The sequence below is a fragment of the Anabas testudineus genome, chromosome 12 (assembly GCF_900324465.2).
Source record: "Anabas testudineus chromosome 12, fAnaTes1.2, whole genome shotgun sequence".
NCBI classification, from domain to species: Eukaryota; Metazoa; Chordata; class Actinopteri; order Anabantiformes; family Anabantidae; genus Anabas; species Anabas testudineus.
Window position 1 is genome coordinate 5,336,285 of NC_046621.1, and position 15,100 is coordinate 5,351,384.

General features: G+C 40.2%; 1 protein-coding gene across 6 annotated transcripts in view; it reads left to right on the forward strand.

Moving 5' to 3' along the window:
* Nucleotides 1-15,100, forward strand: part of garnl3 (GTPase activating Rap/RanGAP domain like 3) — a 55,213-nt gene that overhangs the window by 37,189 nt on the left and 2,924 nt on the right. For 3 of the 6 annotated variants that reach the window (XM_026354926.1, XM_026354925.1, XM_026354928.1), the window contains 18 exons: nucleotides 765-873; nucleotides 1,050-1,095; nucleotides 1,218-1,324; nucleotides 1,400-1,515; nucleotides 1,962-2,084; nucleotides 4,476-4,550; nucleotides 4,889-5,003; nucleotides 5,140-5,166; nucleotides 5,273-5,377; nucleotides 5,863-5,979; nucleotides 6,445-6,611; nucleotides 6,738-6,896; nucleotides 7,305-7,371; nucleotides 7,685-7,792; nucleotides 9,145-9,263; nucleotides 9,779-9,914; nucleotides 11,496-11,555; nucleotides 14,651-14,869. In XM_026354926.1, coding sequence (XP_026210711.1) covers nucleotides 765-873; nucleotides 1,050-1,095; nucleotides 1,218-1,324; nucleotides 1,400-1,515; nucleotides 1,962-2,084; nucleotides 4,476-4,550; nucleotides 4,889-5,003; nucleotides 5,140-5,166; nucleotides 5,273-5,377; nucleotides 5,863-5,979; nucleotides 6,445-6,611; nucleotides 6,738-6,896; nucleotides 7,305-7,371; nucleotides 7,685-7,792; nucleotides 9,145-9,263; nucleotides 9,779-9,914; nucleotides 11,496-11,555; nucleotides 14,651-14,869 — 1,975 coding nt within the window. The remainder of the gene's footprint in view (nucleotides 1-764; nucleotides 874-1,049; nucleotides 1,096-1,217; nucleotides 1,325-1,399; nucleotides 1,516-1,961; nucleotides 2,085-4,475; nucleotides 4,551-4,888; nucleotides 5,004-5,139; nucleotides 5,167-5,272; nucleotides 5,378-5,862; nucleotides 5,980-6,444; nucleotides 6,612-6,737; nucleotides 6,897-7,304; nucleotides 7,372-7,684; nucleotides 7,793-9,144; nucleotides 9,264-9,778; nucleotides 9,915-11,495; nucleotides 11,556-14,650; nucleotides 14,870-15,100) is intronic. The other 3 variants (XM_026354927.1, XM_026354929.1, XM_026354930.1) reach the window with 3 other exon arrangements.

Genomic DNA, 15,100 nt, shown 5'->3' on the forward strand with positions numbered 1-15,100 from the left:
TCACATAATAGGATTTCTTTTTAAAATAAAAAAACATTCTGGTGATTGTTAATAAGGAACAATCTGTGCCGGTGCTGTAAGTGTGGCTGCTAGTCTGTTCCCAGTCTCTTATATAAGTGACAAGAACTGCAGTCATATGGTAGAATACAACTGTATTTAACACCTGAGCACAGTGTTTTGTTTTGTTCTGTAACGTAAAGTCCTCTCAGTTTAATATGTGAAGCTGTGGTGTTAGTTTCATAGCCAGCAATACAAAAGTGTCAGATAGAAATAAGAGCATGCTGATAAATTGTATAGTCTTACTGGAAACAGTAAAAAGTCAAAAGTATTTATCCTCCTTGATGCCTCAGAAGCTAAATAACCACATATTTCTCTCTTAGCTCAGTCAAATCTGAAGACACAGACTTGGCTGTAATATTTTTAGGCTCAGTGTGACTTTGACTTTCTGAAGATGTAATGTTCTCTGATGTCTGTCACGAATAAACATAAATCCACAGAGATTGTATAGATAATAGTCTTCAATATCATAGTAATGCAGGGATAGCTGTCTGTTTGCCTATGTATACTCTAGACAGTGGTGGTGGTTTTGTGTGGGACTGATCCACAGTTACAGACTGGGCAAGACCAAAATGGAGTTAAAATAGGAAGCTGCCATAAAATCAATTAATCCAGGTGTAAATACTGTCACACATGAATCATTGGGTACTGAGGTCATCGTCTTTCCCCTTCATCTTTGTGTGTCTTTCGTCTGTCCTGTCTGTCAGGTGGAGAGAAAAAGGCACATAGGAAATGACATCGTTACCATAGTATTCCAGGAAGGGGATGACGCATCGTCATCCTTCAAACCGTCTATGATCCGATCGCACTTCACCCGTATCCTTCACATGGACAATGACTGTCAGAGAAATTAGGTGGTAATCAACCACATGAGCCTTGTTCAGGGGAGCTTTGGTTAATGAATGGATACTGTGTCAGCCATGAATGACTGAAGACATATTGATCGCTGTTGTGTCTCCTATATAACAAGTTTCCTTTACTCTTACTTCCAGATATTTTTGCATTAGTTAGGTATAATAGCCAGAATGACAGTTACAGGTGGGTGGCATTATAGTATCTGTGGTGTCCTTGATTTAAAAAGAGTAACTTTATCCTTACTGACTGTAATGTGCTATGCATCAGTTGAAACAGAGATGTTGTATATCTGCTCGCTTTCACAGGTTGAAGATTTTCTCAGAGGAGAGCGTCCCACTGTTTGGACCCCCTCTGCCATCTCCGCCTGTATTTACTGATCACCAAGAATTCAGGGACTTTTTATTAGTCAAATGTAAGGAAATACAAATCATCCACAATATGCCAGTGAATCTGCATTTTCTGATCTTCTCTTTTTAATCTCCTTCAGTAATCAATGGAGAGAAAGCCACACTGGAGACACCGACGTTTGCCCAGAAGCGTCAGCGGACCCTCGACATGTTGATCCGCTCGCTCTACCAAGACCTCATGCCTGATATGCACAAGGTACCAATCAAGTCTACAGACGTGTTTTTGTCCTTTGTTGGGTGGACACACTGTTTGGCTAAGGGTTCTCCTCAATCTTCTCCTTGTCACGTCAGTCACTGGCAGCGACTGTAGCCGCTGCTGAGTTGTGTTCTGTTGTGTTCCACTGCAGCCCTCGGTCTGCCTCTGCATAATGCACCGCACTGACTGGATACTACTGCAATGCTGACTTTCTCAGCAGGGCTCTGTCCTCACATGAGCTTTGTTCTTATTGCTCTTGTTTCTTCCTTTCTTTCACTGTTGCTCCTAACACCACTTGTTATCACTGTGTTGTACTGCGCCTGATCTCACCCTCCTGCCAGGGTCACTCTCTAAGACCCCCTTTCTGCTTTCTCCTGGTGTGTATGTGTGTGTGTATGTGTGCGTATGTGTGTGTCGTATTTCGGGTGTTGCTGTTCCATGTTTAGGTTCCTTTTTCTCCTCAGAACATGTTAAACAGACGTTCCTTCAGTGATGTGCTGCCTGAGTCTCCAAAATCTGCACGCAAGAAGGAGGAGGCACGACAGGCTGAATTTGTCAGAATAGGCCAGGTAACAAAATAAAACCCACACACAAACACACACAAATGAACCCCAAATATCCAGAGCTCTGCTGTTAATACCAGAAACATGTAAAAACACATGAACAGAATACAGACAGCTATGGAAAAACACAGCTGATCACTGGACAATGAACCAAAACAAAATCACAAACACAAAAATTGATCTCAGCTTTGAGTTGTGTTGTGTGTGTTTTCATTTCAGGCTGCATACTTGCCAGACAACCTTCACCAATAAGCACTAGTAGTAGCAGTAGAAGCAGCAAAAGCCAAGGCACCCTGCTCCTTACAATTGCTGTTTTGAGTGCACAGTAATAACTGAAGGTTACTCAGATGAGTGCATGTTTATCAGCTAAGGTCCTCTCATGTGGTTGACTGTGGTCTGAGAGTAAGAAAGTCGTGTTCAAAGCAACTTGAGTAGTGAAATCAGCCTGAGACCTTAATAACAAGAAATACAAATAGGATTTTGAAATAAAGAAATGTACACTTTCAAATTGGAAAAATGAGTCATAGCATGAGCTAATTTGATTCCCCACGATATAATTTAAATTATTAATATATCCAGCTCTTTTACAGCAGTGAAACAGGTAGGCGTAAAGCTATAATGTATACCTATTTCAGGACTATGAGATGCATGAAACCATCATGTACAAAAATATCATGATGTGAATTAATGCAGAAATACTTTTTTCAATGTCTTGTTCCATTTTAACACATGCCACAAAAGTCTGGTGTGGGGTTAATGGTAGAAATGACACGATCCATGAAGTCATATCGTTCCTGCTCAGCTGACAGCGACTATAGATATACTGTGTATTTTTCAGAATTAATATTCGATACATAAAACATTTGGGCTCAATAGGAGGATTTTTAATGTAGGGCTACTTTTACATTTTTATATTAGCAGTAATTTAGCTGCTGTGACGTCTGACAGCTAAGTGAACTGAACACCTGGAAGACTGGGATGAAATAATTATATAACAACGTGTCTGAAAGTCACAGTCATTATCGGGCTGATGTAATCCTCATTACATTTCTGTCCTGGATGCTGATGTAACCATAATTATACTAGAATACACACAGAAGAAGAGAACCGTCAGTGGTCTTGCACCTACATGACCTCTGGCATTTTGGAGATATTGTGTTTTACGATGGTTGGCAGTTAATGGGTATTTTTTATTAAAATATGTTGTGATAATGTCAAGTTTAGTGACTTCACCTACAAGCTACAGTCTGACGCAAATCAATTTCAACATGTCCTCAATGAGCATTAGCACTAATTTAAGGTTTATAACCATGAAATGAGTCTGTATCTGTGATCATCTAATCACAGGTTCTTTCTCGGACCCTCACATACTGCAAGAAATCATGTTATTAAAGCTTTTAAAAATCGTTAAAAATACATGTTTATGTCTTGTTTCCTTTCTTTCCCTTCATTTACTAGCCATTGTTCTTGTTTCTGTCAGTGTTTTCTGCCTTGTTTCTCTTGTTTCTGTCACTCTTTGTTCATAAACACAAAACTAAGACATCAGCACATTGTGCTGTAAAGCATGGAAACAAAGGGAGCGTGTCGAGTCATTGATTATGGAGTACACTGTGCACTGTGAAGGCAGTGCAATGTTGGTTAGTTCTGATTTCATTATGTCCAGATTGCCTGTTTATGCGGAAATGGAAATGGAAATGACTGACTGTGCAGCTTGGAGTGTAAATCGTCAATCTGATCAGTTGGTTGCTGTTTGAACATTTGTACAAACTAAATTCTATTTGAATTTTAAAGTAATTACTTCTTTTTGCCAGTCTCCCTGTCTAATCCTTTCCACCTCAGTGAGCTCCAAACTCGGGGCCTAAATAAGCAAAGCAAGCAAAGTAAGCAAAATCCTTAAGTAGTATAGTTAAGTGGAATTTTAAGGTGCTTTACTAAATCCATCTAGTGCTACTTTATGCTTCTACTGTACTTCACCACATTTCAGAGAGAACTCCACGTTTTACTTCACTGCATTTACCTGACAGCTGTAGTTACTACTACTTAACAGATTTTACATAAAAGCATATAGATTTATAAAATAAAACACATAGTTAAAGAGTAAACCAGTTGATTTACAACATTTTTCCTGTCACCTTTTAGATTTCAGTGACTTACAAGCAGTTTAAACAATCCCTTCTCCTTTAAAAGACCCAAAGTAGTAAAAGTATTCAAAGTTTGATTTAAAAAGCTAATACTGGAGTATGGTTTGGACAATTATTACAAAATGGTGCTGAAATGTTGCTTCTTTCCTGCTCGATTAATCATCTCAAATTTATCTTGTAACCCTTTGGAGGTCACTGACCTTTTAATGTATATTATGTTGTGTCATACAGTATTTTATGCCATTTCCTCGCTTAGGCCCTGAAACTGAAGACCATCGTCAGAGGCGATGCCCCAACTAGCCTTGTTACAACAGGCCTCTACAGAAAAGAGGTGACGTCCTTGAGTCATTTCACTGTACAAAATATTGAGCTTACAGTAACATGTCATTTTATGTATTACTGAATCTCCGAGACTATAGATAAACACAATTTAAATTAATAACACACAAACAAGTATTAGAATTTGTGTCTTCATTAAACATATCCTTGGATTTAATAACTGGTTAAGACCTTTAATACCATCATTACTTTCTTGACTTCATTGAAAGAACTTATCTGTCATTTACTCGTATCGCTAAAAATATTTTTATTAGTTTCCCAGGGTCAGTAGATAATATTTCCAATATCCATATCTCGTTCTATACCTATCTATGTTGATCTATTCTGCAGCCATGGGAGTCCCAGTCATTCTGCAGCACATTCCCCTATGAGATTGTGTGTGCTGATTCCTGGGGTCAGTCTTTCCTCGTTTCCACCGACACAGCGGGCGTCATGCTGCTGGATGGTGAGGTCATCCTAATCTATATATCCCCATGTCCTCTAAAACAAAGCCAGCTATCCGTATCGATTCAGTATTGCACTCAGCACAATGCCAAGCCCAATAGCAAACATGATGATGACATTAACTATCTATGTTTCAGGCCCTGATCCAGCTTTGTCCAACACTGGTGAGTGGCAAACAATCAATCCTCTGCGTTTGTGCTCAGAGAATTTCACCCTCGGTTTTTTAGATTTTACCTCTGTTTTAATTCTATGTTATTTGTTGCATTTCAGAGACGCAGACTCTGCCTCCAGTGCAGGTATTTGACAAAACTATGGTGGTGAAGCAGATGCATGTTCTCGAGCCTCAGGACCTACTTATCACCAGAGCTGACAAAGGTAGGCTTACACCACAACACCTCAACCATGCTTACCTGAGACTGCTTCCCATGGTAACATCATCTGTCAACCCCTAATTCACCTTATGTTTACAGCAGAACAGGACTAACAACACATTTCCTTTCTCTCTATGTTGTTCAGTACATACTTACCCTTTCCACCTCCATCGGTCCAGTGAACACATTGATCTCTCGTGTGATCTAAGGAAGCTGACCTATAGAGAACCAATCCCTGTTGAGGTTGTGTATATAAGAGAGTGTGTGTCTGTTTATCCACAGGGACAGGATTGACTGGAAGTACTGTGTGCTTTAAAGGACCGATAGATATGCAGACAAACATATAGATAAAATGAAACGAACAGACCTGCCTTCTGGAAACCCTCCTGCTGTACAACACTATTGCTAGTCTGTGGGAGGATGCTAAAAAAGAGATGGCAAATTAAGAGTAACCTTCATGTAAAACATAAGCGTTTTTTTTGTTTCCAGGGAAGGACGCTCGGCTCTATGTGTTCAGACTCAGTGCGCTCAAGAGAGGCCTGGAGGAGCGGCAGCTTGTTAGAAGCAAGTGTGACTGCCGGGAGAACAAGCTAGAGAAAACTAAAGGTACAACACAAGGCATGCAACACGAAATGCAAATGAATCTTTGCAACAACAGTAAACAAGAGCTGCAGCCCCAGTTTGACTTCAGATAAACATCTTAGAAAGAGATTTTTTTAATGCTCACTATGACCAGGAGGAATGAGCAGGAAACATTCTTCTAGATCTTTGTAACTAACTATGAAAAGTTTCAGGTTGTGACAAATACAGTACACACCGTACACACTACCACTTTTACCCCCTACACTTATCACTTTTATGCAATTTGATTAAAAAACAACATGTAATCGGATTGCAGCAAGACATTGTGGCATTATTGAATATCTTTTCTGCAGTGCAACCTTTGACCTACAGTTGGTGTCCTGCCAACTGCCTGTGCTGCAGACATTGATCTGTGGAACGATGCATTTGAACATGTCCAATGTACTTTCTGTCTCTCTCTGTCCCCACTCCTCCTCCTCTTTATGCCAGGCTGTCATTTGTACTCTATCAACACCCATCACGGCTCAGAACTGAGGATAGTAGCGGCCATCAGGAACAAACTCCTCCTCATTACCAGGAAACATCCACGTTTTGAGGGCCCCAGCGCTGCCGCCACGGGGACAGACTCACCAGTGGAGGAGTTTCAGTACATACGGGTACAACAAGCTCTACATAAATCTTTAGCTTTAACTAACTGTCTAATTTGGGAGCCATGGTGTCAGACTTTCAAACCAATCCATGCATGTGGCCACTGAGGTTATCATGTACCATTCACCCATTAGGAGATCTGTCTATGTGACCCGCCTGTGGTGATGGCGCTGGTGGACGGGCCGACGGGAGAAAACGACAATATGATCTGTGTGGCTTACAAACATCAGTTTGACCTGATCAATGAGAGCACTGGAGATGCCTACCGGCTGCACCATGTAGATGCCAACAGGGTGAGGCACACGTGCACACACTGGTGATTTTGCTGCTTCTGTGTTTGCTGAAGCAGAGCAGTACTGAGACCTTCAGCTGACCAAGTTAGCTGCTTTATTTACCTCTCTTATTACCAGCCTGCTTGGGTGAATCAACACATTGTCATTCACAGCCACCAGCTGGGAAAGAAAAGGAGGAGAAGTGAATGAGCAGGCGGGGGGATGAACAGCTGTTCTAATAAACAAGTTCCCTCTACCCTAACCATTTCTGCTTTGAAAGAATAACCAACAAAGTAGCACATAAATATTTTATAGTGCCAGTATCTAAAGAGAACAGTATGTGACCTGCCGACATTATTTGTTAAAAACAGTCTCTCATGTTTGACCTTAGGATTGTGTTGAAATGATTCCACTTGTCTCTGCCCACAGGTAAATTTTGTAGCAGCCATTGATGTGTATGAAGATGGGGAGGCAGGACTGCTGTTGTGTTACAACTGTGAGTCTTCTTTAACGCTGAACATTTCAGATGTTATTTGATTCAAGTCTCTGCTGTCACAGGAATAAAAATCATAGCACAGACTGCTGCAGAATAATAAGAGTCTGGGCTAGATTTTGAAAATCCACCCAGCTACTTAGGCTTTTGTCTGCCTTTTTATGTCTGGATAATCAGACAAATGACTTTCAAATTTTATTCATTTCAATCCTTGTTCGAAACACAGACACAGGAGACAAAAAACTAGAGCAAAGGAAGAAACTGAAACATTTTATTTTGAAAGTTGAACCTGTTTCCTCTATTTTTATTTTTGCAGATATTTGCTACTACAAAAAAGTTTGTCCTTTCAATGGCTCCACACCAATGATCCAGTCCAACACCTCCGACTTCCACTTCAGCTGGAACCAGATGCCGAATGCTATTGGTAGGTTTCCATGGCAACAATACTTGAACCCCACCCTGCCCATGCTGCTGGCCTGGCCGGAGCTTTCTGTTGCCATGGAAACACCATGGTAGCCACAAGCATCCAGCTGCCCTGTGTGATTATTTGTGTGTGTGTGTGTGTGTGTGTGTGTGTGTGTGTGTGTGTGTGTGTGTGTGTGAACGTGTTGTCACTATTAATGCACAAGGTGATGAAAAAGAAGTGCAATTCGTACTAAGCCTGTAACCCTGACCCTGTTGATAAGCTATTGCATGTTGTTATTGCCCCAGGTTGCTGTGCATCCTATAATATGCCCCCCTTTCACATATACACACACAGATTCAAGCAATAACAACCACAAACCAAAGAATAACAAAACATATTGTAGGCGCTTCATTTCAAATAAACTGAGAGTTAAAACTGCTCTAGTAATTATTTGTATAATAACAATAGAGCAAATAAATATGTATAATGAGAAAGGGATTAATGGTAGTGACAAAATATAAAAATAATCTCCCAACCAATGTTTTTTCTTTTTCATGAAATAGAAAAAGGCTTATAGAAAAGTACTTTGGGCTGCCAGCAGAAAAGTTTGAATGGAGTGGCCAATGATTTTTTGTGGCACATGGTAATTAATCTTGTAATCTTGTTAAATGAATCTAGTCTAGTCTACCTCTAATTTAAACAAAAAATTGTCATAAGGACTGTTGGATAAGCTAAGAAAATTAGAACAAAAGGCAGACAGATATTGAGCGAGCTGGTGAAGGTAGTGCATCATTTAGCAGCTAACGAGCCAGATTTTGATAAAAAGCAGAGCTAAAAGACTATGAACACTGGGCTTACTTTAGTCAAATGACTAGAAACACAACTTATCCAATTTAATTGAAATATTACGCTAACCCCTACCCTTAGCAAAAAACCTAACTATCATTTTCTATATCCAGTCCTGGTCATTTCTCTCAGTCTAGTCAACCAAGACTCATTATTATACCATTTTTCTGCCCTTATTTGCGCAGCCAGGAGGTTTGTTGGAGGTTTTCTTTTAACTTATCGACAGGTCTTTCCATGCTGTGCCACAGTTCATTCTCACCTTGGTGCACATTCCAAATAAAACAGAGGCGAGAGGGAACGTCTGGAGCCCCCTGGAGTAAAGATCATATTTCTACACCTATCTTCAGCTAATGATGGGATTTTTAAAATGTCATTCTGGCTGCAACTATTAGATGTTTTGTACTGTGGGAGTTGAAAAAATATTTAAAAACTATTACTATTACTATTTTTTCCAGTCAAACTTGGTAAAATCGTGGTGGGGTGTCTGTTTGTTTTATAATATGCTTGTGTTGTGTTGTTTGCAGTTTGTGCATTTCCTTACATCTTGGCCTTCACGACGGACTCCATTGAAATCCGACTGGTGGTCAATGGCAACCTTGTTTACACAGCAGTGGTCCCTGAGTTACAGTTGGCTGCTTCACGGGTCAGTATGTTTGACATCTTATCCATCCCCTACTTTTTCCACCAGTGTTCACTGAAACTGCCAATAATTTATTTAATTTAGATTTCATTTATATTGTCAGATTTTAGGCAATTATGTGATAGAAACACGCTATGTACCGACAGCACAATTTACCTTCAAGCCCTTCACGCTGTTCAGCCCCTCTCTGCATTACAGAAGTAGCTGTCTCAGCTCTCTCTTATTTCAATCAATCTTTATTACCCCAGTGGGAAATATGGCTGGCAATCTGCATGGCTACAAAGCAATAATAAACTCATAATTCATACACACAGATCATTTAAAACACGGCACACCATACCTGATATCAAATAAAAACTTTTTCTTCCTCCAGCCTTATTCTTTTTCTTTCTGTGTTCCTTCCGCCTCCATCCTTTCTGCTTCTGTTCTCTTAATATTTCCTGGCATATGTCTGCTATAACTGTTTATTGATCTTATTACCTCCCTCTGTGTCCTTCCTTTTTTTTTTCCTACCACAGTCAGACATCTATTTTGTTTCGTCTGCTCCGGTAAGCTCAGCATCTAACTGCAGTTCAAGAGACACCAGTTCCCAGAGTTCCCCACAAACACCCACAGGATACGAGATGCCCATGTTCCCCTCCCCGCTCGGTGATGGTAAGCCCCGCACAGTGAAAGTGCTAGTAGATGTGGTTATTAATGCTTCAGTATTGAAGGTTTTCATGTTGCCTGCAGACTTGTTTGACTTTGGATTCTCTGTTAGCCAACATCTTAAGATCATATTCATTTACATAAACTTGCCTCAGGAGAATGGCTCATTGAAGCCGCAAGGCTGGGTTTAGTTTCCCACAATAAATTATGTGTAGATATTTAATTGCATTCATCTCCCCTGTGACTATTACTTCATATTTTCTCATTGTAAAACACTGACATAACTTAGTCTTATGAGATATATTAAAATGTTCTCCTTTTTTTTACCTAAAGATAGATTTCACATATTTCATATAGATCTCTGAGATCTCCAGCTTTACATGCACTGCCTTTAATTTATTTAAGTACAATATAAAAATCATTGTGCAGCAAGTTCTTACATTAGTGACAACGTACAGCAGCAGGATGAATGTGTGTGTGCGGGATTATCTTCAGACAACTGTTGACATATTCGTCGTAATAAAGCAACATCAGCATGTCCTGCAGTGCAACACTGTAGCTCAATAAAGCTTTTTCATAGTTTTTGAACAACAAACGATGTCTGAGTGGCTATCACACTTTATATAGACATACGTTGTACATTAGTAGTTAGTGTCAATTAATTATTGGCAATAAGAAAAATGTAGAATATCATCAGAGAGTATGGCTGTTGTGAAGTGGTTGGCAGTTATGTAAATGTGACTTGTAGATACAGAGGTGAAACAAGTCATCATTATGATGTCGGCTATAAGAGCAGCAAATTTTAAAGAAAGAGGAACAGACTAATCACCCACATACCTCCCACACAACACCATCCAAGGAAGACGATAAGTGTCCTCAGAGGCAGAGAATGCTTTCAAGGATGATCTATAAAAGCCCCTCCCTTTCACCCTTCAACCCTCATCCACTCCCTCCTCCATCTTTTAATGTATATTTGACCATTCTGAGTCCTCCCCTCCCCCTATAGCTGACCTCTTCCAGATTAAAACCAGTGTCTGAAAACAGAGATATTTGTCATGCACATCTGTTGCTAATACTGTTAATGACATACAGGTTTGTCATTCAGTGTGTGTCAACAGACTGATGGATAACGGCAATGTCAGCTGTGTTCATTAGACTCTTCAGCTATTAAAAAGGACACAAAGTCATCCTCAGGTGCATCCATGTAATTCTGACGGCTGAGGTGAAGGACACAGCTTGAGGAAAACAATTATTAAAATGTCTTGGTTGTGTAGCTGCTGCTATTGCACCATCAAGGCAGTGTTTTCCTGAGGCAAGTGGGTATATACAGGTCCCATTAAGGCTAACAGGGAGGAAGGTCTGACTGTCGCTGTTGCAATTAGCAAGGATGGGCTCAGTGCTTTTAGGCTGGTACGGGCAATAATTTCTCTCAAAGGGATTCTCATTGTCTGTCCTGTTTTAGCTGATTATGCATATGATTCTGCATCCCTTTGGTTTCATACACCTGACAGACAACCTACTGTGTGCCTAAATGTATGTACTATGTGTGTTCAGTGTGTGTAACCCTCTTCTTCATCCCTGGTTCAGATTCTATTCGGATCCCCTATGGTACCAAGCTTTCCCTGTACATGTCTAAGGATGCTGAAGGTACAGCAGGATTCTCCCGCAACTCGTCCTCAGTTCATGAAACCGCTCATAACACTGCCCCACTAACATGCACGTGCTCCCAGAGTGCATCACCCTGTCTGCTTCAAGACAGCATGTTTGACTTGGACGTTGGTTGAATGTTAAGTGAACATTATGTCTTCCCCATCCCCCCTTCTGTCTTAACTATTTACAGCGTTAGTATGAGGAGATGAGAATGAAAGGCGAGCTAGGTGATGGAGAGTGCAAAGTAAAAGTGGGGCAAAGGGGATCATTTTGATCAAGGAAGAGGGCTTTCAGAATTATAGCAGGAAGAGAGGTTGAGATGCAGAAAAGGTATGCGTGAGTATGAGGGAAAAGGGAGGGGTTGTGTACACGCAGGAGGTTGGGAGAGAAGGAGGGAGAAAAGGGAAAGAGGGAAGGAGAAGACACGTCTGCCGCAGCATGATTTACAGATTGCACTGTCGCCATGGAGACTTTTGTCAGCCCTCTCTTCGATCCAAAGTGGTAGCCCAAACAGCGGTGCCACAATCTGTGGTTGAGGGTGGGTAAGGGGCTGCATAGCAGAGGGAGTGGGAAAAGAAAGGGGGAGAGAGGTCGGAGGGGTGCTGACAAAAATCCCATCCCTTTAACTGCCTGTGTGCCTGTCGTATCTGCTCCTTGGGGAGGATTTCATCTGTAATCGCATTAGTAATGAGAACAAAATGCAGTTTCCTTCCTCCAGATGCACCAAAGACCTACAGCAAACAGCTGCAGGATCATTTGGATGAAGTTAGTGTCGACAACACTCCTGATCTCTATTTTAATTTCATTGTTGAAGTGTGACACTTCCCCTGGTCCAGAAACGCATGTGGAATATATTGATCTCTGTGATTATATATTCCAAATAACTGCATGCTTTCTTTCATTTTTATTATGATTTTTGCTGTGTGACAGTGCAGGTACAAGAGAGAGGATCTGTAACAACACAAAGACAGTGTACCTGTCAATCCCGAGCTATAAGCCTCTATTTTTCTCCATGGCTCTTTACTAACTCCTTATCCAGTGACATTTCAGATGGTCCTCTTTGTGCAGTGTAGTCTTCTCATTGATTCAGTCCCATCCATGTTACTACTAAGCCAGTCTCAGTGGAGCAGAGTGATGCTGCTGAACTGCAATACTGCTCCCTGATGGCACAATTGGGCACTGCATGCTGGCACACTGCAGCTATGCAGGCAGATTGTGCCCTTTGAAAAATTCCAAACATCCATTTAATATGTCCCACACAGACTTTAAGCCTTTATAGTCTCTGCTGAATAATAGATGGTCTGCTTTAAATGGTTTTAACTGAACATTTTTTGTTACATTAGCTCTCTGAGGTAAGGATGATTAATTTTAAGACCGCACTCTGTTTCAGTAACTAGGACTATTAATCACTTATCTTTGTGTTAATATGGAGGTTTGATTCTGTTGTATCAGTTCAACCTCCTGCAGGCTCATACAAAAGTATGTGACCCCTTTGAATTGATTAATTGATCATAAGATCAGATCTTGATCATAAAATCAAGTACAGACAATTACAGTGTGCTTAGGCTAATGTCACTCTTAATCTTTTGTGATTTTATTGAGACATTTGCTGTTCTAGTGGGAAGAAGGAACCCTTGATTGAATAGCTGGTTGAACCTCCTTTGGCAGCAATAACCGCTAACGAGTGCTTCTGGTAACTGCAGATTAGACCTGCACGTTCAGGAGGATTTTTAGCCCGTTCTTCCTTACAGAGCTGCTTCTTCTCAGTCATATTCAATGTCTGGTGGAAGCAGCTCTCTTGACGTGAATCCACATTTCCTTTAGTAGACTTACTCTATGTTAAAAGTTAGATGTGTAAAATACCTTGATAAACATAGGAATGATTATTTCCAGTACTGATCGGAGGTTGACAAAGTCCAGAGGCAGCAAAGTAACCCCAACAACTATACATAGTGCTGCAGGTTCATTCAGGTTCATTTCCAGAAGTGCTACACACTTGTTTTGAAGTACGGTAGCTTCCTCTGTGGTGTCCTGGTATGACTACCATACACCATACATCAAGTCATAACTCGTGACCATTTTGCATTGTGCTTTTTGAGTCAGTGTTATTTCAGTGATTGGACTCCAGGTTTGCTAACTCCAGTTTGCTTTTGTTCACGTCATTAGCCTTTTCCCAACCTACACTATGAATGTTTAAATGATTTCTTCCACATGGACACAAATAATACAGTGATTTTTATGTAATTACTTATCAATAAAATTGATTGCACTCATTCATAATCTGCAGATTTTAGCATAAGAAAAAAAAAACACATTACAATGACTAAATACACACAGTGACTTTTCCAAATCACAAATCAATCTTGCTTGAGGTTAGTTATTTATCACAATAAACATTTTGTCACATGCTCTTGAAAGCAGTATCTGTTTTGAAAGTTTTCTCTTCTGGTGAATTGAAAGGCTGTTTTTGAAACAAGTGAAACTACACATTTACCTTTTGCTTTTACTAACTAGCATCTAAAGTATGTTTGCTTTCAGTTTGTGTTAAAGACTGGAAGCAGGGAAAAATAGCTAGTCCCAGTTCTCTTATCCTGCTATGCTAAATTAAAGTCACAAAGCCTCTATTTAAATACCCAGTGATGAAAAAACAAAAAGGTAGTTTAATAATGCAATCGTCAAAATTGTTTCCAAACATCATCATGGAAGAAAGTTTTTTTAGCAGAATATTTGTCAAAATATCAAACGATTAATAATATTTGAAAAACAGCCACTGCTTTCAACTGCATTATCATACAACAGTCATGAAAATTCACAGTAATTAAATAAACTTATGATTATGAAATATTCGGTGTCTATGTGGAAAGTCTACAAAGATATTATATGCCTTACAGTAAATGCATTTTTATAGATACTGAGCTAAAACGATCAAAAACACTAGCTTTCATTCACTGCCTCACATTCCTCTATGTGTCATTCTGTCCCCATCTTTTTATCTCTTATGTCCTGTCTCATCAACTATGTCCTTTCTTTATTTTACTCTGCTGTTTCCTCCTTTTTCCATCTGTCTCCTCCTCTGGGTTTCTTCCTCCCAGGTGAAGCAGCATGTAAACACATCTTCAAGATTCCTCTGTGTAACTTGGTGGGACGCAGCATCGAAAGACCCCTCAAGTCCCCTTTGGTCAACAAGGTGCTGACAGCACCGGCCTCCGTTATGGTGCCCCCAACTCCTCTAATCTCGGCCACACACTCACTTTCCTTGTCCCGTATGGAGATCAAAGAGATTGCCAGCCGCACACGGAAGGAGCTGCTCGGTAAAATTAATTACACATCTACAGTATGTCAACAGCATGATTATTAGAAATAGTTTGACATTTGGAGAAATACACTTACTGGCGTCCTTGCTAGGAGAGCATCATGTCTGGATTTTCAATTAAAAAAGAACAGACTCAGATAATTAGTGAGCTTTAAAGGTGATAGTAGGAAGATTTTGTCACCTTTTGACAGAGGTAGACTAGCTCTTTCCAGGTTTTTTGGTATGCTAA